This window comes from Corvus kubaryi, unplaced genomic scaffold (genome assembly GCF_017639235.1).
Source record: "Corvus kubaryi isolate FWS band 111438036 unplaced genomic scaffold, C.kubaryi_AGA036_p1.0 37326, whole genome shotgun sequence".
NCBI classification, from domain to species: domain Eukaryota; kingdom Metazoa; phylum Chordata; class Aves; order Passeriformes; family Corvidae; genus Corvus; species Corvus kubaryi.
Window position 1 is genome coordinate 157,082 of NW_024581105.1, and position 24,223 is coordinate 181,304.

General features: G+C 49.5%; 2 protein-coding genes across 3 annotated transcripts in view; one reads left to right on the forward strand and one right to left on the reverse strand.

Annotated features, from left to right (window-relative positions):
• Window positions 1-36: 36 nt before the first annotated feature.
• GMCL1 (germ cell-less 1, spermatogenesis associated) lies at window positions 37-17,224 on the forward strand. Its single transcript, XM_042029514.1, has 14 exons — window positions 37-254; window positions 693-816; window positions 3,492-3,588; window positions 3,924-4,021; window positions 4,495-4,607; window positions 5,633-5,698; window positions 5,862-5,946; window positions 6,123-6,213; window positions 6,398-6,538; window positions 10,522-10,591; window positions 13,774-13,849; window positions 14,413-14,558; window positions 14,732-14,819; window positions 15,903-17,224. The coding sequence occupies exons 1-14, from the start codon at window positions 79-81 to the stop codon at window positions 16,029-16,031; spliced, it is 1,500 nt and encodes a 499-aa protein (XP_041885448.1). The 5' UTR covers window positions 37-78; the 3' UTR covers window positions 16,032-17,224.
• Window positions 17,225-17,910: 686 nt separating this feature from the next.
• The window catches only part of LOC121665393 (hexokinase-2), a 34,828-nt gene continuing 28,515 nt past the window's right edge, over window positions 17,911-24,223 (reverse strand). For both annotated transcript variants that reach the window (XM_042029498.1, XM_042029499.1), the window contains exons 15-18: window positions 23,986-24,169; window positions 23,548-23,703; window positions 22,820-23,053; window positions 17,911-22,023 (exon numbers count right to left, since the gene is read on the reverse strand). In XM_042029498.1, coding sequence (XP_041885432.1) covers window positions 21,879-22,023; window positions 22,820-23,053; window positions 23,548-23,703; window positions 23,986-24,169 — 719 coding nt within the window. In that variant the 3' untranslated portion in view covers window positions 17,911-21,878. The remainder of the gene's footprint in view (window positions 22,024-22,819; window positions 23,054-23,547; window positions 23,704-23,985; window positions 24,170-24,223) is intronic.

Genomic DNA, 24,223 nt, shown 5'->3' on the forward strand with positions numbered 1-24,223 from the left:
GAGGTTCCGCCGCTGCTCCGGCCCCGCTCCCGCCGCGGCCCCGCTCCCGCCGCGGCCCCATGAGGCGGCCGAGCGGCCATGGGCTCGCTGGGCAGCCGCGTGCTGCGGCGGAAGGCAGGGCTCCCGCGGGGCGAGGCGGCGGCCGCGGGCAAGAGCGGCAAGAGGAAGCGCAGCGGGGCCGAGGGACCGGGGGACAGCGACAGCGACGGCGAGGCCGAGCGGGAGGAGCGGCTCCTCCACCTGCGGGGCCGCAGGTCTGGGGGCCGGCTGAGGGACGGGCGCCGGCGCCGCCGGCTCTGAGGGGGCCGGGGGTGCTGGGGAGGCTGCAGGGCTGGGCAGAGGGGCTGGGGGGATGCAGGGCCGGGCTGGGGGAGCGGCTCTGAGGGGACACTGGAGGGCCCGGCCCGGCCTCCCGTCGGAGCCCGTCGTGCAGGAAGGAGCGGGGCCTGGAGGGGAGAGATGCCGGGGTCAGGTCTCTCAGGGGGTGGCTCTGGGGCGCTCGGGAAAGGCCCCGGCGGCAGCGGCGGGCACGGGGAAGTGATGCTGGCAGGGGGGACACGGCAGTCGGGCTGGGCTGGGCTGGGCCGGACGAACCCCCCGAGGGTTTGAGACCGACTGTTGCCGCTGTAACGGGAGAATTTGAAGGAGTGTGTCTCACTGTTTGTGGTTTGTTGTTTTTTTTCTTTTACTAGGAAAAAATTGAAAAGCACATCGAAATATATTTATCAGACGCTGTTTTTGAATGGGGAGAACAGTGACATCAAAATCTGTGCTCTGGGAGAGGAGTGGAACTTGCACAAGATTTATTTGTGTCAGGTAAGTGGCTCCTTTCTAACTCCCAGTAGGAACTGTGTTTTTAATAAAAGAGTGTCTGGGAACTGTGAAGTATGACTGAATATCTTTCCTTTTTTTTTCCCCTTTATGTATAGGACTTTCACCCTTTTTGTAGATGCAGACAGTTAACCAACTCCTGTTAGCAATGTTGGGAAGCAGAGCTGTAGCTTTGTGTTAGAGCAATTTCTTTGCTTCTCTCTCTTACTGTTTAATTTTTTAATTTTGTTTCATTTATTTTATTCTTAATCTTGGTGCATCCTCTGTGAAAACAGTCCTGACAGTTGTCTTTGATGTCCTGAGAACATGTTCTTGTTTGCTGAACAAGTGGCTGAGATGCACCTGTGATGTGAATATTCTTGCAGAGCAAAGGAGGCGCTTCCAGAAGGGATTTGTAAAGCCTGTGGTGTCCCTGCTCAGTTTTACTGTCCACTGGACTGGTGTGCAGGGCCGTGCAGGGAGCTGCTGGTGCTGGGTCTCTGTAGCTGTTACATGATGGTTATGAGCCTTCACAAAAGGATTCCTTGCAGCTTCCCTGCTGCTGCAGGAGGAATGTTTGCTCAGGAACTCTAAAAAGGAATAAATCTTAGTGCATACGTCCATTTTCTGTTGGGCATGTGTTCAGGTGGAGTCCTTTGTGTCTGTGTTTTGGGAACACAGAGGTGCTGTTGGCTTCACTGTCTGTTCTCTGTGTCACTCCTGCTGTGGCAGAAGTGGGGAGGAGCCGTGACCGTGCCATGAAACACCAAATTCAGTTGTGCCCGTGGGCTTGCCAGGGGTTGATGTGAAGCTGCCAGGTGCTGTACCTGGACAGGAGGGCACTTGTGTGTCAGCTGCAGTGGGAGCCAGAGCAGGAGTGTGACATGGTGGCACCGGGAGGTGCTCTGCACGTGGCTGAAGTTTCTCTGGTGCAACAAGTGACAGGAAGAGTGAATTCTGGATTTTTTGTGGCTGTTGCTGTGTCAGTGCCAGAATTCCAGAGCAGCTTCAGCAATTACTTGCATGGCTCCAGTGAGGGAAGTGTTTCATTGCTTTCTTGTAGGAAACAGCCTTTTCTTTTTAGAGTGTGAGAACCTTTTAACAAGCATAAACTGAAAGCAGGAGAGTCCTTTGTGTGAGGCAGATCTGGAGCGGTGGCACTGGCAGGGCCGTGGGGCATGTGGCAGGAGCAGAGCTGGCAGGCACAGGGAGGGGGGACAGTCAGGGCTGGGTTGTGCAGGGTGGGCACAGTGCTGGTGTGGCCTCAGGCTGCTGGTGTTTCCTGTCACTGTGGCTCTGTGGTTGCTGCATGTCAAGTTCGTGAAGCTGCTCCTGAAGCCTTAGCGCGGGTTGGTGACTGAAAGTGGGTGTGAAATCCTGTCTGTGGATGCAGCTGTTTAGTGGGGTTTGAAAATTGTGAGGCTGTCTGTAGAGGCCTTGTTGTAGGAGCGGTGTTCTGGGGAGATGAGCTTTGGGGGGAGTTCACCATTCTGCTCAGGCAGGTTCTGTTTCAGGGCACGCTCCTGCGTTGGGATTATGATACTGTAGGTAAAGCAGTGTTGGAGGTTAGAAATAACTCCATGTAAATGACTCTTAATGCCATTGTGACTCCTCCTCTGTGCCCCTGATCAGACTCAGCCTGGCTGTTTCTGCTCCCCTGCTCTCTCCAGGCACTGCCTTGCATTCCACGAAGGACAGTCAGGTGCTGCTCTGCCTGCTCACCACAGCTCTGAGAAATGGGGGTTTTCTTTTTCCCGATGCTGTTACGAAAATGATAAATCCTTATGAAACTGAGGAGTTGGTCTCTATGGCAAAGCTGAGGCAGCCTTGTGAGGAAGACAAAGATGAGTAAGGTCCTGGGTTTGATCGGAGCATGTTGTGTGTTGTCAGAGTTAGGAATATGCCAAGGGTACAGAAATACTGACCTGATCAAATGAAATCAAAGCTGTGTTATTTGCTGAGCTGAAATGCTGAGGGACGAGGTCAGGGAATGTGGTGCTGTACAAATAGACTTTATTTTTTTGATCTCTCAGGTAAACTTCATTGATAGCATCTCATAATGGGCACATCTGCTGCTGGGAAGGAAAATCAGGAACCCCAGTAGAGCATTATCTTTCCCTTCATTTGGATGGAAACCTCAAATTCTAGTTTTATGTGCTTTTCACTTAATAATAAAAGGTATATTGCCGTAAATGGTGTGTGTGTCTGTGTCCTTGGTATGAGACTACAGCCTTGTACAGTAATTTGTATGTCTTGCATGCCTTTTTTCTTTTTTTTTTCACCCCCCAGTCCCCAAACTGGCATTCCCTAATGCCTGCAGGATTTGTTGTTTGCCAGTAACCTTAAGGACTTAGTTCTTGGACTAATTCTGTCCCCACTGATGATGTGGTTTGTGGGAAAAGAGCTTGTGTGGTTTTTCTGGCCTTTTCAAACTCTTTCCTTACTCTGGTTACACACACGTAGCCCAAATTTTGCTTTAGGCATTTTGAGTGTCAGAAACAGCAACTACAATCGGCCCCTCGAGTCTGTCAGAATGTTTTAGCTTGTGAAAGTTCCCTTAATATATTTTGTGCTGCATAAAGGTAAATATTAACCACGTTTGGTTCCATGTGCTGCTTTTGGCAGTTTTAATTGGGATGAAATCTCTTAGCTGAGTTCCTTTTCTCTCTTCCCTCATACAGTCAGGCTACTTTTCCAGTATGTTCAGTGGCTCTTGGAAAGAATCCAGCATGAACGTCATAGAGTTGGAGATTCCTGATCAAAATATTGATGTAGAAGGTAAGTGGGAGCCTTTTATTTTGACAAAACCCTGAAGGGAGAGGTTAAGTTAAACATCATGATGCTTAGAGAAGGCTCATGAGGTTCAACTTCTTTTTGTGCAGTTTTACAGCTCTCAGGGGGTGCTGAAGAGTTTGTTTAACTCGTGGAAGCTCAGTAATGGATTGGTTACTGCCCCATGTTGTGTTCTCTGTCTGGTCAGTTGCTCTAGATAAAGAGCCAGTGCTGAGACCATAGAGAAGGTGTGCAGTGAAGGGGTTTGGTTGTATTTAAGGACTCTTTCAATGCCCCATGCTCAGTGTTGTGTCTCTGTTGGACTCCTGTTCCCTTTGCAGCTCTGCAGGTGGCATTTGGCTCGCTCTACAGGGACGATGTGCTGATAAACCCCAGCCGCGTGGTCGCCCTGCTGGCAGCAGCCTGCATGCTGCAGCTCGTAAGTCAGAAATGCCAATATTTTTGTCTTTACCTGGAAAGAAGGAGTTCAGAATATCCTCAGCCATGTGGCCTTTTTCACCCAGAGGAGTGAATCAGCTTTTCAGGCTAAGTGGGGAAAATCCCAAACAATGCAGTGGGTTTATTGAAAAATGCTGTGACTAAGATTGAGGTGTGAGATTAAGGGCTTTGAGAGTGATATCTAAAAGTAGATTAAATAGGTTTTGGAGCTCACTTGCTCTACCCCGAGGGTATTCAGTATGCTTTTCTTTCATGGGAAGTATTCTTAAGGAACATCTGTGTTTCTGAGGAATGGTGGTTTAAATGTTTTGAACAGTGTAGCACTGGTCACTGCAGCCTGTGGGACTTTGGGGATGGCTCAGGCATGAAAATCTGTATGAGCAGCACAGTGTCTGACATTTCACGTTGGGAAATGAACACTCAGAACGTTTGTGTGTTTTTTCCTCCCTGCAGGATGGCTTAATCCAGCAATGTGGTGAAACAATGAAGGAAACCATCACTGCCCAAACTGTGTGTGGTTATTACAATTCTGCAGGGACGTATGGGCTGGACTCTGTGAAGAAAAAGTAAGAATTACTGTCCCCAAGCTGCTTTGGACATTGCCAATTAACAGTGAATTTACACACAGTACCATAATGACCAGGTTAATTGTCTTAGTATTTTTTCAGAATAGAATCATCAAGGTTGGAAAAGACCTATAAGATCATCCAGTCCAGCCATCCACCCAGCACTACCACTGAAACCACTAAACCACATCACCCAGAGCCAGATCCAGACACCTCCAGGGGTGGTGATTCCACCGCCTTCCTGGGCAATCTATTCCAATGCCTGACCACTCAAACAGGAAAAAAAAATTTAAATACCTAACCTGAATGTCCCATGTTTCAGCTTAAGGCCATTTCCTGATGTCTTCTAACTGCAGGCATGGCAGAAGAGAGCAGCCCCAGCTCACTACAACCTTTCAGGGAGTTGTAGAGAGTGATGAGGTCCCCCCGAGCCTCCTCCAGACTAAACAAACCCGGCTTCCTCAGCTGTTCCTTATAAAACATGTGTTCTAGACCCTTCATGAGCCTTGTTGCCTTTCTCTGGACATGCTCCAGCCTCTCAATGTCCTTTGTTAAGTGAGGGGCCCAGAACTGACACAGCACTTGAGGTGCAGCCTCCCCAGTGCCAAGTACAGGGGAATGGTCACTTCCTTAGTCCTGCTGGCCACACTATTCTTGGTACAGGCCAAGATGCCGTAGGCCTTCCTGGCCACCTGGGCACAGTGTTGGCTCATGCTGAGCCAGCTGTGAGCCACCCCCAAGTCCCTTTCTGCCAAGCAGCCCTTGAGCCACTCCTGCCCCAGCCTGGAGCTGCAGGGGCTTTCCGCAGTGACTCAGCACTTGGCCTTGTTGAACCTCGTGTCGTTGTCCTCAGCCCATTGATTGAGTCTGTCCAGATCCCTCTGCAGAGCCCTCCTGCCCTCCAGCAGATCCACAATCCCACCCAGCTCAGCATTGTCTGCAAATTTACTGAGGGAGCAGCTGTTGCAGGAATGCTGACATCGAGAAGAAACAGCAGAGGTCCTAATTCCGTACTTTCCACGCAGGTGCCTTGAGTGGCTCTTGAACAATCTGATGACTCACCAGAGTGTTGGACTCTTCAAGGAGCTCAGGTACTGGGGCTGCACTTCCCTTGCAGGGATGAAGGACAGCCTCTGCCCAAGTCTGGAGCTCCCTGCAGATCACTTTCTGGGCTACTGCTTGTTGCGTGTTCCCTACCTCCCCTTCTTTTTCTCTCTTCTGTCTCACTGACCTGCTGCAATTTATTTTTTTCAGCATAAACCTCATGAAGCAGCTGATCAGCTCCTCCAACCTGTTTGTGCTGCAGGTGGAAATGGATGTGTATACTGCTCTCAAAAAGGTACTTGCCTGGGGCTCGCTGCAGTGGAACCTTTGTGGGATGGACTGAAAGTTTTAATGGAGTAGCAGAACTTCTATAGAAATTAATGCACTGTGGAAATGTGTCTTATTAACATGCAGATTACTTATCTGAAACCTTCTTCAACTGACTCACTAGAATTTGTTTATTTTGCCCAGTGGATGTTCCTTCAGCTTGTGCCTTCTTGGAATGGGTCTTTCAAGCAGGTGTTAACTGAAGCTGATGCCTGGTTTGCTGAGCGCAGGAGAGGTAGGAAGAGTTGGCCTGGCCTTGGTTTGGGATTTGAATGCGAGTAATTTCTTAATTTTAATGGCAAAAGGTGACTTGCCTGCCCATAATAACTTCTCTAATCAGTATGTAAAAACTCCAGCATAAATAGGGTCTGGAAAATCTTTAGGGCAGCAAACTGCCATGTGGGCGCTGTGTGTTGCAGAGTTTGGGGGTGACGTTGCGTTCCTGGAGTCGGCGCAGGGGAACGCGTTCCTGCCCGTGTTCGCACACCTGAGGCTGCAGTACATCATCAGTGACCTGGCCTCAGCCAGAATCGTGGAGAGAGATGCCCTGCTGCCCTCAGGTGAGTGAGTGCTGGCCACAGGTGAGGCCTCACCTCAATTCCTGGCTTCAGTTTTGGGCCTCTCACCCCAAGAGAGACAGGGAGGTGCTGGCGCATGTCCCAAGAGAGACAGAGCTGGGGAAGGGTCTGGAGCACGAGTCTGATGAGGAGCAGCTGAGGGAGCTGGAGAAGAGGAGGCGCAGGGGGAACCTTCTCACTGTCCACACCTCCTGACAGGAGGGGGCAGCCGGGGTCAGGGGGGGTCAGGCTCTGCTCCCAGGGAACAGGGACAGGACAAGAAGAAACGGTCTCAGGGGAGGTTCAGGCTGGATATTGGAAAAATTCGTTCTGTCATGGAAAGGGCTGTCCAGCTGTGGCACAGCTGCCCAGGGCGGTGCTGGAGTCCCCATCCCTGGGGGGTTTAACAGCCCTGTGGATGTGGCACTTGGGGACATGGGTTAGTGGTGGCCTTGGCAGTGCTGGAGGAGCAGTTGGATTCATGGACCTTAGAGGACTTTCCCAGCCCAAATCATTCCATGATTCTTCTCGACTGATCATGTTCTGTGTGCCTTCCCCAGCCTGTCCTGCCCTGGAGTAATGGGGAAGATCTCAGGGTGTTTACTTATCTTACTGCTCACATGTTTATCTCCAGCATCTGGTTTGTGGTTGAAGATTCAGCAGAAGCTGAGTATGAAAATTATAGGCATGAAAGTCTGCAGAGGCACCCATGTAGGTGTCATCACCACGTGATGAGCATTCTGCTCATCAGTCAGTTTGTCAAAATGCTCTACAATCAATACATAGTACTTTATCAATGTTTAAATGGTCCCAGGGGCCCAGATCAGCAAAAAATCATCTTACTTTTGGGAGAGTAAAACTTGCTGAGACTCAACTGTTTTCTAGCCATTGTTCTCTAAAAAGAGCTGGACAGGTTTTTATAGGATTTGGAATAAAACCTGAAAATCAAAATAAGAAGCACAAGATGCTGTGAACTCTTCTTTCCTCTTCTAAAACAAATGTTATTTACTAATAGAGATCTAGGATGATTTGGAGCAGAGAGGATATTCAAGTATTTCACTCTTGTTCATTTCTCTGCATTTTGACTTGTATAAAATACATCCTCCTCTTAGGGTCTGGTGCTTTTTGAAGCCCAGAGAGTGAAATGCCATTTCATGTTTGTCCTGGGGTGATGTTGTGAAGCTGCTTTATTCCTTAACCATCCTCTCAGTGCCCAGGGCCGGTGTCTGTGCCTTTACAATGGACCCGGGGCCATGGGAGGGGGTGTGCTGGGAGCATTGGGCTGCTTTCCTGGGTTTCCTTTGTGTTCCAGCTAGAAAACGTTCTGTGGGGTTTTATTCTTGTTCTTTTTTCCGTTTCCTTCCTCTTGCCTCACTGCCTCCCTTCCCTCCTCACCGGTCCAGGCAGCCTGCAGGCGCAGCCCTGGCTGGTCCGAGCCCGCGTGTCTGTTCCCTCTCCAGGAATTTGTTGTATTTTGAGGGGGTTTTTTACCCTGTTCTACCCTGTTTTGTTTGTGTGTTAATAAACAGTTTAGTTTGTTTTTTCCACTTTCACTTGCTGTGACCCACTTGTCTTACTGGTGGAGGAAAAGGGGAAGCCCTTTTCCCTTTGGAGGAGAACCCATTCCGGAGTGTTTCCTCCTGAAGTTTTGTCTCCAAAACTGAGGCAAGGTTATTAGAGATTACTGATGTTGACATCCCAGTATCACTGGAAAATGAAAAGCCCCTTCTCATCCCACTGGTGATGTCTGATAACATTTTGTTACGCATAAAAACTCCAAAAGAACAAGTCTCAGCTCTGATACATGATATTTTACATGCTTAAGTGATGTATAAAGTAAGTATAATCCATCATACTTCAGAGTGATATTGGTACCAGTTACAGGCAAAGTGCAAAGGTTATTATAAAAAATAACTTTGGGTGAATGACTCTTTAGATCCTTAAGGGTGACGCAGGAGAGCAGTGGATTTGTATCCTTGTGAAGTGGCTTTGTCAGCATGTCAATAAAGTGTTGCAAACCAGAAAATTTCTGGAGCTACACTTGACTTCCTCCTCCTGATGTCTGCTGTTACCCCTTACAGTGTGATGGGCAGCCTTTCATAGTGCTCTTCAGTGATAAATATTGTGTCTGTTCTCAAACCCAGAAGCCTTTACCTGTGTCTGTCAGAGGAAGAATTGTTCTGAGATTAGTCGCATCTTTGAGGCTGATTTCCTTGTGCCTATTGAAAAAGGATGTGAAATCGGTGCGCAGCTCACGAGGTGCCAGAGAGCCGAGTGCTCGCTGTGCAGGAAGCGGTCCCGGCGGCGATGAGCGCTGCGCGGGCTGGGTGGCACTGTGGCACCGGGAAAGGGCCGCGAGCTCAGGGCAGGAGGAGGATCCGCGGGGAGGGAGGTGCTGCTAAGGGCTCGGTCCTTGCCTGCCCTTGTAATCTGTTCATACCAGGGTGTAGCCACAAGCTACAGCCACAAGCTGTGTTAAGATCAGAACTTTTGCTCTTCGTTTACAAGGAGGTTTAGATGAATCCTGGGCTGCACTTTGGAACAGGCTGTTGGCTGCCAGCATTTGGTGTTTGAGGGGATGCTTAGTACCTGAAGGTCTGCAGACAGGGCCATTGCTGGGTAGTTTGTGTTCTGGTGGAAGCCTTTTAGATTATTACAGATGAAACTGTTCTCAAGGAGGTAGAGAAGCAAATCACTGAGAAGCTGAAAATAGTACTGTGATTATTTATTTATTTGTTTGTTTGTTTATATACTCAGTGTGTGTAGTGCCTGCAGGGGAAAACTGAAATTCTGTGTTAGGAGTTCACTGCAGTCTGATCTTTGTGCAGAAAAGGTGCAAGAGACAGGAATACATAATGTGTCTGTGTGAGCACAGTGTTCGTTTTTCTGTTTTACTTGGGGAGTTCTGAACATTTCCTAAGCTGTGCTTTCCCTCTTCATAAATCAGCAGATGAACTGCAGCCAAAATGTGAGGTAGGAAATAGATCCATGCATATACACAGAGAGAAGGTGCTCTCCCTCCTGATACATTTTTCCTTCCCTTCTAGCACATCCATTCTCTGTTCCTTACCTGCGTAGGTTTCCTTAATTCATTTTTTATTTTCTGTTGTACTTTGGTTAATTCCCGGTTTGCTCCTATCACAGTCTGCACTTTCACTCTAGAGTCAGTGGAACAAAGGCTGGTTTTAAGTTTTCCATCCATGATCTTGCCCCTCCTCCCTCATGTCATGTTCATCAGCTTCCTGGTTGGTTTTTGGTCACAGTGGCTCTCCCTGTTCCTCTCACCCAGCCCATTTCCCGGAGCTGGTTCTCGTACATGACCTTGGCCCCTTGCCCCATTTGTTATCTTGACTAAGAACTTCTTACACCCCATGCTTTTGTTATCCCTTTTGTGTAACTGCCTGACAAACTGTTGAGTTTTGTTCTATCTCTCCGTTGCAACATTAAATTAACACAGCCAGTAAAATCTTTGTGTGGTCTCCAAGGAAGACATGATCTATGTTTATTCCTAGCAGGGGACAATTTCTGTTTGTTTTGCCATATTTGTGTTAAGTCACTGTTTCTTTTATCCCTTGATTGTGTTTTCTTCTTCTTTAACTTACATAGAACTCCACTGGGGATTCAGAAAACAGCACCTTCTCCCAAGAGCTTGTTAACCAGCTCCTTGGCTGAACAGAGCTTTGTGTGCTGAGAAAATGTGTGGAGTTGCATCACTTGTGGCAGCAGTGGATGTTTGAGGAGATGACCAGTCTGGAGTGACTGCCTGTTAGTTGTGGATGTTTATCCCTTCCCCTGTGGTTGAGGCTGGGAGCTGGAGAACACAGGGAGTTACCAGGGTGTGGGTTGCATAGACTGTCCAGTTCATAAGTGTAACTTTATTATTTCAATGTAATTTTATTTCTCTATTTCAAATGTATATGACCATCCCCATTCCCAGCTCCAAAGACAACACCAAGCTTATTATTTTTTTTTTTTTTAAATTTTAGAATGGCTGTCCTCTGTTTACAAACAGCAGTGGTTTGCCATGCTCAGAGCAGAACAAGACAATGATATTGGGTAGGTATATTACAGGCTTTCCTTTATTTCTTTCTTAGATTAGAAACCTTCCTCTCATAGAAATTCTGACATGAATTACTTTGGAGTTTACATTAAAAGGAGGGGGGAAGCATACTTCAGTGCTTTTAAATTGTTGATCTCTGTGGAGCTCTCTGTTCCCTTGGGCTGGCTGGTCTCCCATCCTTCAACCAGTAGAACTCTGGGAAACTGGTATAATGGGACCAGAGGGAAATGCTGGGTGGGGGACATGTTCTGTGTTTTCATGTATGTTGGTTAATGCTTCTCACTAGTACTTCACCTGGAAGTGTGTGTTGAGGCTGTGAAAGGGTAATTTCTGAGCCTTCCATTTTAAGGATACTTTGGCCATCGAACTTCCCTTCCTTCTGCTGGCTCTTGGCCTGCTGCAGTGAGCCAGGTCTCTGATTTAACACCAAAGCTACAGCAAAATGTAGCTGGGGGAGTTGATCCTGCCTTTGTGTTCTCTCCTGGTTCCTAGAGAGTTTTGTGGACAAAAAATGCCAAGTCAGGCAGCTGCAGAATGCCTGTTACCTCCCAAACCCCAAGAGACTGGCTTGTTCCTTTCTTCCATAGTCGTGTCACCCCGTGAGTGCTGTTGTGGACAGGGATGTGTTGGGTTATAACAGGAGCTTCAAAAAAACCCCAAACTCTGGTCTGAAGAATAGCCAGGATCTTTAAAAAGTTGTTCTCTTCAGCAGCAGTCCTTTAGGAAATGGTGGAGGTAAAGTACAGAATTGTGACTGTCTTATTCAACTCCTGAAGATGAACTTTGGGTGGCCCTGGCTTGTTTCTGGTGCTGCTCTCTTGGGAAGGCTTTTGCAATGCTGCCGTGGCTGTATCTGAGAGCAGATAAATGTCACCCCCTGGCTTATGGGGAACCAGGGTTCAGAGGGAAGTGCGTCACAAGAATTCTGATACAAGATAAGACCCTGTATTTGCTAATTTTGATGTGTTTTGGTAGTTTAGTGCAGTGGGAGCATTTGAACTGTCAGCCACTGGACATGCTTCTGGAAAAGTGAGTTCCCACAGAGCTGCAGTGAGGATGACGGGGATCATCCAGCTTGGAAAAGAGCAACTTTCATATTCAGCTACAGCTGAGGATTTCAATGGCTCTTGGAATGGGCAGAGTATTTTTCCACATTTTTCTTGCTGGTCTAGTTTTCTCTTTTGCAGTATGGGTTTATTATTTCATTTAAGACAGAAAAAACCCCAAAAGTCTCAGCCTTAGAAGGGCACAGATGCAGCTGTTCCTTTGTGTGAGTGCAAATATTTTGGCCATTTGACCAACCTGTAGCTGCAGGAAAAGAATTCAGGTTTTATAAGCCCATCGTTTATCCAGCTCTGCTGCTCTTCCTCTCTCACCTACTGCCCATATCAGTATCAAACACATGTTTTCCCTCGGGGGTAAGGAAGCAGGCTTAGGAATCAGAGCAAGACATGAACCTGGCTCCTGTGAGCTGAAGTAAGGTGCTATTTCCATGTCCCACCTGGTGCAGGGCATAATTGCACCTGCTTATTCTAACACTGCCAACATGGAAATGGCGCTGCTTGGAAACGTGTGATGTGGTTTGTCTTGGTAACTTTATAGAGAGGAGGGGAAGAAAGTGTTTCCCTTCTACTTTTGAGTTTGCATTTAAAAGGATTAAACATCTTACTCGCTCTTCAGAACTTGAGAATTTTTTAGTGTTAGCAGTGGGTTTGTGGCTTTGAACTGTAGCTGCTCAAGGTTTACTTGTTGTGTTAAAGTGGATCACTTTTTTTTTAATTAAACATGTGTTTTGTGGCAGAAGCCAGACAGATCTTTCAAGTCTGGGACTAGATTCACTTCTGCTCTTAGCAGTCTCTTTGGCAGTGTGTAAGAAGGAAGCAGAATAACTCCACTGTTCACTGTGTGGCAGCTGGTGGAAGTGGTTAAAGCTGAAGTTCTGCATCATCTGAGGCTGCTCGAGGGATGGAGGGGGGATGTTAATGTCAGTCTGAGCATTATGGACTAATGTTTGTGAAATTTGTCACTAATTAAACAGAAATAAATCCTTTAACACCATTACTGCATTTAGGTCAGCCACGGAACCAGTTCAGCTGGAAGATGTGGAAAAGCACACGGGAGGTTCCTGGTGAATTTGTTCAAGTGCGATGAGCTTGTATGCGTAACCTGTTCATTGAACGCTTCACCTCCCAGGATTGGTTTTTACAGAAATGGGAGAAAAGACCCGAGTGTGTGGCTGAGTTTACAGAAGCTTTAGCTGCAAGTTGCTGTGGTGTGTAAGCAGTAGGAGGAGAACAGATGCTGCATCTCCTGGCTTGGAGGGCATTGTTGGGTCTTGTGGGTTTGTAGTTTAACCTGCAGGGGTTGATGTCACTGGGATTAATAAAGTTCACTGCCAGCCCTTGGCCTGGTGTAACTCTTAACACTTTCTGGCAGTGGGTGCTGGGTTAATGATGTCATGGTGTGTGAAGCAAAGTGAGTAACACACTTCTGGAAAATCAAGACTGATGTCACTCGTGCTGGCTCTGCAAGACTGTTCTACGTGTTGGATGCAGGGAGAGCTGCTGGGTGAAAGGAGCTGATGGTGTGAGATGGTACAAGCAAGGGCTCTGGCACCTCGGGAGCTCTGAGAGGCTCTGCCACTTCATGAGCACTGAGGGGAAGTGGTTTTTTTAACCAGGTTGTGTAACCAGCCCCTTGAGAAACTTCTCTCAGTGTCTCGTGGCTGCTGCTTCATAGCACTGCTGTTGTGCAGAGCCCTGCAGCTGTGCCTCAGCACTTGTCTCTGGTTGTGCCTAAGAAATCATTGCCTGCTGTGTTTAAAAAACACTTGTGTTTTCAAGTGGGCTGGGAGAATGTATTTCATTGCAACAGCTATTATTGTGTTATCTGGAAACATTCTTTTGTAAAAGAAGTCCTGCCTAACTGAGGTGTCACAGCCTGGTTTTGTAGTGTAGGTGGATGTTCATGGGACAGTTTGGGATGGACGAGACTCTGGGAGCTCATCTAGTCACGCCTCTGCTCAAAGAAGGGTCGGTTGTGGGTCCCTTCCAACTCAGGGTATTCCATGATTGTGTGGTCAGACAAGTTTACTCCAGTCTGTTCATCTTTCCCACATTAAGGTATCGTACAAAGTGTTGAAGTGTCCTTAAAGATGCTGGTTTGGGGTTTTTTTCAGGCCTCAAGAAATCAATAAAGAGGAACTGGAAGGAAACAGCATGAGGTGTGGTCGCAAACTGGCAAAGGATGGTGATGTAAGTGTGGCACGTGGCTAACTGCAGAGCTGGCACGGCTGAGACAAGTCAGGCATTTCCAAATCACGTAGGTCCTCATTGTCAAACTGCATCCAAAAGATCCAGAAGGATGGAAGCAATTGTCTCTGAAAGGAATAAGGAACTGGTGTTTCACTGTGTTCTTGTGCTGCGAGACAGGGAAAACTGTTAGAAACATGAATTTTTCCAACTGAAGTCACATAACCGAAGGCAGTTGACCCCAAGGAGTGCTTTGGGACATGACTGGGGCTCACAGATCAGCCCCGTTACCCAGTGCTGAGTATTTGACACCCACTGGTGTGACACGTGTTCCTGTCTGTCTGGGAGGCAGCTGACACTCAGCTGCTCTCACGGAGTCACCTGGTGAGGGTTGTTCCCACTGAGTTCTCTGTTTCAGACAGGTGCTGGCAGGGATCCCTGAACCCCACTCTCTGTAGCCCAGCGCCCCATTCCCAGGACTGACCCATCAGAGCTGGTGTGGCACTCCCGGTCCGTGTTGCAGCCCCTCCTCAGGCTGGTTTCTCTGTGTCCCCTCTGTCCTGCAGTACTGCTGGCGCTGGACTGGCTTCAACTTCGGCCTGGACCTGCTGGTGACCTACACCAACCGCTACATCATCTTCAAGCGCAACACGCTGAACCAGCCGTGCAGCGGCTCCGTGAGCCTGCAGCCGCGCCGCAGCATCGCCTTCAGGTGCCAGCCAGCGGGGCTCGGGGGGCTCCCTCAGCGCTGCCAGCCCCGCTTGCCTTAGATTTTGTTGCCACCGAGTCAGTTACATTAAAAAATGTTACCCAGACTCCTTGGGAGAGACTCCTTGTGCTGAAAAAATAGGGCAGGCTGAAGTGATTTCCCTGTTCTGCCCCCAGGTTGCGCCTGGCCTCGTTCGATAGCAGTGGGAAGATGATCTGCAGCAGGACAACGGGCTATCAGATCCTGACCCTGGAGAAGGATCAGGTATGGCCGTGGGTTCTTGAGCTGTTGAACTTGAATGGTGGAGTTCAAGGCATGAAAAAAATGCTGAGGAGTCACCAGGGTTTGTGAAGAGGAGTTGCTTCTTCTTGTTGTCATTGCTTATGTGGAATCTCAGGCATTCCTGTTAGAAGTAGTGGGTAATTAAGCTAATTTGTGAAGTGGATCTAGAGTAGGGAGGGTAGTGTGGGTTTCATTAGTGTTGATAACATGAAATTAGTTCCCATATTAGTGAAATTGGTGCCTGTGGTGCTGCTGTCTGCTGCCAGTGTCGTGTTCTGCTGCTCTCCCAGCCTTCCAGCACTGCATAATCTGTCCGTCAGACTCCTTATTTAGAGGCAAATTTGGGATTTGAAGACTCTTATAAGATGAGGAGTTAAAAGAATGTGTACATGTTGTTTAAGGGTTGGATTTATTACTCAAATAAATTGATAAAAGCCCCAGAGAAGAGGGGAGTTTTCTTAGAGCATGTGCCCTTTTCCACCCATTGCTGACGGCAGGATTTAGTGAGGCATGTGTGGGACTTGTTAATCAAGTTTCTCAAATGCCAGCCAGCAGTGAGACAAAGGTGGTGAGAACACAGAAAACCTTTCCTTGTCAGTGCCATCCTCACTGGGAGATGAGGTTTCAGTTTTGAAGTTTCGATTGTTTTGCATCCTCACTAGGGTGAAGTTTCAATTTTGCTACCCTAAAACCAGTTCCTAGAGTGGAACCAAAAAATTCCTACCCGCAAACTGAAATTTGCTTTCAAGTATAAACTGTTGGGGAATGCCTGGTTGGTGAAAACTCCTGAAACTGAAAACTCTCCCTTTCTCCCCAGCATGTTGGAGGGGAATTTTACTCCAGCATTTCCTGGGGTTGTTCCCTGTGCTGCAGAGGGGTGGGAGCTGTGGGCAGGCTGAGAATGTGTCAGCGTTATAAACCTGAGGTGAAGGTGAATTGTCTTTGCTTTATTTTTTTATATTCTGATTTTAATCCATAGTCATTAAAATGGGCAGAATGACTGTTGTATCAGCCTTGTGCTTTCTGGCCACCCTTCACCATGCAAATGTCCCATGTGTGCTCCAGGAGCAGATCGTGATGAATTTGGACAGCAGGCTCCTGACGTTCCCCCTCTACATCTGCTGCAACTTCCTGTACACATCGCCAGAGAAGAGGGCAGACAGCGAGGCCCAGCTGGATAATTTGGAAGCCTGAGACCTCCCTGGGGTCTGTGGCAGCCCCTCTCCCACCCTGGATGCTGCTCCAAAGCTCAGACAAGCAGGCCTTACACTGTAGCAACAGCCCTGGCCTTAGTGCTCTCCTATGCAGCTCTGAAGAGATCACACATTAGGTAGGCCAAAACCAGTTACCCTTTTTATTTTTTATTTTATTTCTGTTCTGCATCGTCAGGCAGTAGCCATTCCGTGCTTGAGAAGTGTTACACTTGGGCTTTTCTGGGTGAAAACTGAGCCAAACTGGAAATAGGGAATTTGTGTGGATCACAGCTTAGGAAATTATCTGTTGGACTCTGAGCACACATTGTAGGTTGTGTGGGTTTTGTTAGTGTGGGTTTTGGTTGTATTATATGTTGGGTTTTTTAATAACTGATCTGTAAATACCAGATCCATATTTTGCTTTTTTTCCTGGTCCTTTTCCATTAGGGCCAAATAATCTCTGTAAATGTGGCCTCTCAACTTTGGTTATTTAACTGCACAGCCTTTCCCACCTGCTGGGTTCAAGCTTTTTTTGCAGCACACACACACAAGTTTCACTCTTGGTCTTGTTCTAACACTGCAGCCAGTAATTCTCTGTCTTTCAGCAGGTTAATTTACTAATAAGGATGTTCATAAGTGAATTATTTTTTCCATGTACAGCAAATACTGCAATGTCCTCACCATCACTGAGTCCTGTCAGCAGCAGCTCTCAGCTGGAGTCCTGCTGAGCGCTGCCTCTACTCACACAAACCAAATACCAGTTTTTAAACATTTTCTGTGGGTTGTTTTAGCTGTTACCTTGGGAATACATCCCGTGTTAGCTCAGGAACTCGTGACTTTTGAGTGCCTTTTGAGTTGTATGTGTAACACCAACTTCACATCAGTTCAGCAAGGTCACAGGATCCAAAGGCAGAGCTGGGAACAAGGGATTCCTCTCCAGTTGGTTTGATGGATGTGTCACGTCATGGTACACTCTGTTCAGTCTTTGTTGGGTTTTATGTTTGTCTCTTACAACTTTGAATTCTTACAGCAGGATTTTTTGATTCAAAGTGGGAATTTTTGCCTTGTGAGCCTATTTTTTTAATGTCAGAAAAATATAAAACCATTTGTACTTTATAACAAGGATGAAAATGTGTTGGGCAAGATAGAAAAACATGGCAACTTGTCAATAAATGATTTCAAGTGGAATATTCACCCATGTCTGTCCTTTCCTGCTGGGAATAGCTTCTTGTGTTGGAATCACCCTGTGGATTCAGCACCTCTGTGTGATCTTGTGTTGTGTCACAGCTTTGGCAGCAGAGAGCAGAAGCATTTTCGGGTGTTCAGCTGCTACGGCATAGAATTTATTTATTGAATTAATTGCATTTAGGTACTTAACTCTGGTTTTAATTAGAAGTACCAACTCCTTAAAGTTGATTCAGTGGAAAGCAACAGGGGCTGCTGGTTAATGGCAGAGGGAAAACAGGTACCTCAAATCCTTGAAGGCTGAGCTGGGGGTGGGTTGAGCTGTGCAGGGCTTTGCAGCCCTGCCAGGGTTCTATCCTGCTCTGCCCCCTGGATCCCAGGGCCCCCCTCCAGCTGGGACCCACCCAGTGTCACCAGGATGTGGGATGTGGAGCAGGAAACTCATACTGGTGTTTTCTCCCGGCAGTAACCCCTTCCCTTGAGCCCTGGCTGTCCTCTCCCCGTGCCCTCCCTCGCCCTCCTGGCTGTGGGGGCACTGTCAGTGCAAGGGAACAACCCCCTTCCCAGCTGCGTCCCTCTTCCCAGGGGCCAGGATCAGGGATTTGGGATGGGGTGGGCACAGGTGCCCTTCCTCAGGGATTGCTGAGGGGCGAGGGGAGCACAGAAGCCGAAACACACGACACTGAGCCCAGAAATGGGTGGTGGTTGTTTTTCTCTCGTTTATTGTCACTGACTAGGAGCAGCAGTGGTGGCCGAGGGGAGCTGAGCAGTACAACACCACACTCAGGAAACGGTATGAAAAGTACAAAAATAAGGAAGCCTATATATAATATCATTGCAGTCAATTGCTAAAAATAAATATTGTAAACACGAAAGAACAACATCAGGTGAATCTACAGCACTCGTTTCTGCCAGCAGCCACACAGTCTTTGGCTTTATGACTCCCCTGCCCGCACGGAGCCAGCGCCCACATCAGGATGCATTTTCTTTGCTTCAGGCCAGAAAGATTTAAGACTGGTCAGGGATGTGACAAGGGAAAGAATTTCCCTCTCTCCAAATGACCTTGAGAACAGGAATTGCCTCTCTTTGCTTTCAGTGCCGATTTTCCTACCAGAGCAAGGGAATGATCTGCCCAAAGCAGGCATTTCCTTATCTGGAGGGGACTGGGGCCAGGGCTCCCCCCACTCCAGTTTATTTTGTTGTTATCTTGTATCTCACAACCCCTGCACGATGCATTTGCCACCATTTTACACCTCTCCCCTCCCATGCACTTGGACCTTTCACCCCCTTATCTCTCCAACAGCCAGATGGGTTTGGATTGCCTGATAAGGGAGAGCAGGCAGGAGTTATCTCCGGTCAAACTGCACCCTGGCTGCTGCCAGGCCAGGGATCTGTGCCCCACCCATACCCTCACACCCCTCGGGCCACTGAGCAGGAGCTTGCCCCTCCCAGCCTTGGACTCCAGGAAGGGAAGAGGCAAATTCTGCTTGCAAGGCTCAGTAATTTGCTGATTGTGTTTATATATATCTACATCTGTATTAAAAACCCAATAAAATCCTCTCCAAAGTACCAACAAGGAGAGACTTGCCAGGGACAAGGCCAGAGACTGTTCCCTCCTGCCTGCGTGGCCGGAGAACATCCCAGAACCCCGGGAGTGCAAAGAAAATGCATCCAAATGGGAGCAACCAAGCAAAACAAAACCATCCTAAGTCCACAAAGCAGCGCTTCTTGCTGCAGGGAAGACACAGACTGGGCAAGTCAGGCTCAGCAGTCTGTCCGTCTGTCCCTACAGATAATCATTTGATCTTCCCTTCATATCAATAATTAGGATTTATTCTTCCCTTCTTCATTTTAAACACATTCACAGAACATCCCATGGCGACGTTTTGGCATGAGGTTCCGGTCCCAGCCGTCACAATCAGACTGTACATCAAACACCTCGGGTGCTCGTGCCCTTGGGAACCACGAGGAGCACAAACTCCTCCAGGTGTTCCCCAAACCCCTCCCTGCAGCCCCGGGGAGGATCTGCACTCAACAGGTAACACAGGTGTCTTGTAACGCTTCAAGTACTGCTTTTAACTGGGAACATTCCACACCCTGCTTGATTCTAAGCAAAAGCTTTCCAGCATTAGGGGAGCCTCGGACACCCAGGTGGGTATCCAGGTGTGTATCCCTCTGACCAAGCCCAGCCAAAAATCCACCCCCACCCTGTGAGCTCAGGGTGATCCTTCATCACCCCTGTGAAGCTACAGCCCCTCCTTCACCCCAGACAGGTGAGGGGGCTGTGCTGACCCTGCTCCAGGCCAGGTACTCAGCTCCCCAATTTCTCTCTCACCCTGTCAGTCCCCCGCTCCAACGGAGCCTGAATCAAAAGCAGGGCTGCTCAGATCCCAATCCTTCCCATTCTGCCCCCAAAACTACTGTTGTATAAAATTTCACTCATTAACTGATGAAAACACTATGGATTTCAGAAGGGGTACAGCTGGCTAAGAGTAAAAACAGCCACTAATGTAACTCTGCACAGTGCAGCAACTAAAAACATTTGTGTTTCCATTTTTCAGTAGGCAAAATGCTGGTTTTCTGAGGAAAAAAAAATCACACAAAACTGCTTGGTACCAGATTAGAGGATTTCCGTATCATCCTTCAGAGATTTATTTGACAGCTTCTAAAACTTCCACTAAACTTGGTTTCTTACATCATTTCTATACACAGGTTTTATTTGTTATAATTGTCTTGAGGCTTATAAAAAAATAAGCATTTAAAATGCCCAAAAGAGTAATTTTGCTTTAAAATTGTGCTACTGAACTTGACCCCCAACACAGAAGAGAGACTTTTGGTAATGAGGTTACCCCAAGCAGTATAAAAATATACATAAAAATAGACAAAAACTCTATCCTCCAATCTGAAGGGCTGTTTGTGGGGATTATTAGTTTGTTGGTTTTTTTTTTTTTGTACATCACTGGAATTTCATTAACTTCTGCTAAATATTTACAGAACCCCCCCCATCCTCTGTCTGCCTCTGCTCACTGAGGCAGAGACCTGCAGCTTTTAGTTCATCCAGAGTTTTCTGTTGGCAAAAATGGATCCCTGTGTCTGACCATGGCACACGAGTGATGCTGCGGGCACGGCTCACGGGCAGCCCTGAGGATGCCACATGGGGATGAGGTGGCACCAGCTGCTGTCCCCTCACCGAGAGATGAGCTCGGCTTTGCCGGTGCCAGCGCTCGACCAGGACGGTGGCGTGAGGTCGAAAGCCCTGCAGAGCCCTGGGTTATGTCATCCACCCATGGATGTGACCCCCCCAGAGCACAGCTGGGAGGGCAGGGGACAAAATAAAACCTCTCCTAAGGTTAAACCCAGCCTAAACCCGACAGCATCACCGCAGGGCTCCGCTGCTCCTGCACGCCGCGTCCCTGGCCTTCTGCTTTCCCTTTTGTCCTGGTGATAAAGTCAGAATGCCCAAACCTCTTGTACAACCATCCGCAGGAATTTGGGTCTCTTTCTCCAGTCTACCCCAAGAAAATTTTAAATTAAAAAAAAATTACACAACAGAAGAAAAAAAAAAAAGAAAATAATTACTCTGTACTGTTCTTCAACAACATGAAAAGGTGATGTTAAAACTAAGTGATACAACCCCCCCAAGACTATGTACATAAAAAGATATCAGATCTCTTAAAACATAAATATACAGTGTATAAATCCAGGTGCCACCTAAAGGCTGCAGCCGCAGAACTATTTCACAGACACAAAGCAAACCAGACTCTCCACGCCAAGGGCAGACACACGGCCACGAGTTTGGGGCTTGGCAGGGGAGACCCCGACCCGTGGCAGCAGCTCCTCGTGCCCGCACATGCACCAGGGAAGGGGGGAGTGGTGTCCAGGGGTGAAACACGACCCTACGTACACGCCACGTTCCTACACGCTACTCGGGGTGCGGGTGAGAGGTCGGGAAATGGGATTAGACCCTGAGTCCCCAATTATTTCCAGGCACATGCTCTGCCAGAGCTGGCCGAGGGGCCCCTCGAGCCTGGCTCCAGCAGGTTCTCTAGTATTGCTCACCAAGGGAGATACGTGGTACCTCCAGTGCAGCCGCGGCCACGCCGGTGGAAATCTGCACCCTGTGCTTTAAGAGTTACCATGACTTTCATGGAAATAATACAGCCTTGATCAGGGTAAAAGACTAGTGGAGGTCTTTAGCCCAATCTTAGAGGTTTGCTTCTACAGCATGGACAGCTACGACTCCGACAGACATAAATAGGTACTGTTAAAGTGACAATGCAGTGTCTCAGTTATCCGAGCGTTATCCCTACTGCTGTTAGGGGAGAGGTTCGGAGCGGTGGGGGGAGAGCTGGGGTGTGACGGAGGCTGCGGGTGGGACAGCTCCAGCTCCACCTGGAAATGCAGGGAGAAGCCAAAAGACACTGTGAGCTTTACTCGACAGGTGGTTTTATGGCATGCAAGGAAACTCCTACGACAACACTTTGTACAGAGCCCACGGCGTCTCCAGTCCCACCGTGGTGCCTTGGAGAACAAGTAAAGCTACGAGTCTGCTTGGAGGGGAGGGGGTGCGTGGGTGTGTGAGTGTGTGCAGAGAGAGGGAGGGATTGGGTGAGGAAACGTCCTGTTTTGCTGAAACCAAGCTCTTGGGCAAACCTCCTTCCCTCTACCGCTGCCCGGCCTCGCGGATGCGGCAGGCCACGGCCGTGATGAGCGCGGCGCCTTTGCCGCTGCCGTCCTCCGACTGCAGGAAGGTCACTTCGCACTTGGGGGACAACTGCTTCACTGTCTCGTGCATGACGGTGGAGAAGCTGCAGGGCAAGGGGAGGGAGAGGTTCTGAATTAACCGGCCATGGGATGAAGGTGTCAGTCCCAACCCCTTCGCTGCCTTGCACAGAGCCTCAAAGAGCAACGCAGACCCCGAGGAGAAGGATGGATGGATGGATGGATGGATGGATGGATGGATGGATGGATGGATGGATGAAGCTTGGAAAGCCCAAGTCTCCACACGTCAGCCCAAGCCCATAGTTACAACACAACCGTGCTGTGCCTTCACTCAGGACTAAACCCAGCCGCTTCTCAAGTCCCACCAAGCCCTGGGAGCACTAATGAGCCTCAACAGCTCTGACCAGCCCCATCTGGGGGGGGAGTCTTCAGAGTCTCCCTTTGCCCACAGGCTCTTGAGCCCTATTTAAGCTCAGCCCAGTGCTTTAGTCCCTGTCTGAGCCCCCCTGCCCAGTAACACCAGCCGCCACCTCTGGCACAGGCAAGTTTTTGTGTGGCCATGAACCTTCGTGGCTGGTTAGAGCTGCCTCATCCCCATCGCTTAGAGTCCTGGCCAAACCTGGCCACCGTGTCTGGGTCAGGTCCAGTGGGACTGGAGGAGCCCCTGCTGCGTTACCCGTCTTGGTGCCCTGTCCTTAAGGGAGCAGCTGACTCTTGCTGGGCCTCAAGTTTGGGTCAGAGCTCCCGGCAGCCCTCGAGCCCCTGAAACACCTCAAATCCTCCCCCTTTATCCCCTGAACCTTCCCCCTGAGCCCCCCCGACTGCCCAAGGTGGGCAGGTGCCCCGGGGCAGCCCCCTTGGAGCACAACCAGAGCCACTCACTGAGGGTGCAGCTTGTAGAGCGTCCCGTCCACGCCGACCGTGATTTTGAGGAAGTCCAGCCCGCGGTTCTCGCGGATCTTGTCCACCACGGCGGCCATGCCGGCGCCGCAGAGCTGGGCCGCGCGCCGCGCCACCACCGTGCACACCTCCTTCACAATGATGCTGTCGTCGCACGTGGACTCCAGGCCCAGGTGCTGCAGGATGGAGCGCACCTGGAGCAGGGCCAGGCAGTCGCTGGGGGGACACGGGGACGGGCAGCGTTAGGAGATGGAGCACCCGGCATGTGTGGCTTCCCCTTCCTGATCTACATCCTGCAGAGCCCAGGGACTCGTGGCTTGGGTGGCAGTGGCTGGGGGGACTCCACAGCCCCTCTTCAATCTCAGCTTTCAGACCTACACGTGGCCTGGTGTCACATCCTAATCGGGGAGGCTATTTCAGGACAAAGCCATCGGAGTGTGACACCCCTGTAACCCACGGCCCCTCTCTGCCCAGGGCAGAGGATAAAGAGCCATCTGTGCTGCCAGCCCCAGACAGCCTCCTTGCCTCTCCACACTGGCGCTGCCAGAACCACGTGGGGTCTGCTGATTTATCTGTGTGGGACCATCCTGCATCACCCTGGCTCCAGACCAAGCATGTGGAACTTCTCCCAGCAGCCCTGGGGGCTCTCTCCCCACATTCCATCCCTGCTCAGATTGGCAGCTGGTGCTCACTCGCCTGTTGGACCTCACCTCTCTATCTGGGACAGGAACTTGGTCTCAAAGATCCCTCTGGTCTTCAGCCTCTCTGAGATACGTCCCCGGAAGAGGAGCCCTTTCTTGGTGAAATCCATCAGGATGTTGCGGACGATTTCCCCCAGGTACATCCCGCTGATCATCTTCTCAAACCTGGGAATGAGAGGACGAGGCTGGACATCAGGACAGGAAGGGACACTGGGTCTGGATGGGGATTCCAGCTCTGCCAGGTGCCTTCAGTACAATCCTTCCAGCAAGCCCAGCAGCACGGCCCCCACCCACGGGCAGGGGACAAGGGACACACCGGCGTGTCCCAACGCCAGGCTCTGCCCTGCTCATCATCCCCTGGATCCACCAAGGGGCTGGTGGGGCAGAACTGCTCCTGGACCCTCGGTCTCATCGGGGTCCCTTCCAGCCCCCAAAGCCACCACCCACCTCTGCTTCCCGGGGTTGAGGGACAGCTCATCCACTGCCAGGTCAAACTCCGTCCGAATGTCATCCAGGCACCCGCTGTCCCCGAAGGCCCCCCACTCCATGTTGACACACATCCTGCCCTCGTCCCCTTCCACCAGCTCCACATTCCTCATCTCCTCCATGTAGCAGGCGTTGCTGCCCGTGCCTGTGGAGAGGAGCGGGATCAGAGCCCTGGGACACCTCTCGTGCCCCACGGGGC

What these genes read in the sequence shown, in the direction of transcription:
- GMCL1 (XM_042029514.1), top strand. Translation starts at nt 79, where the DNA reads ATGGGCTCGCTGGGCAGCCGCGTGCTGCGGCGGAAGGCAGGGCTCCCG. An exon ending in TGTATACTGCTCTCAAAAAG is followed by an intron (nt 5,947 to 6,122) that starts GTACTTGCCTGG and finishes TATTTTGCCCAG; the next exon opens with TGGATGTTCCTTCAGCTTGT. An exon ending in AGATGCCCTGCTGCCCTCAG is followed by an intron (nt 6,539 to 10,521) that starts GTGAGTGAGTGC and finishes TTTAAATTTTAG; the next exon opens with AATGGCTGTCCTCTGTTTAC.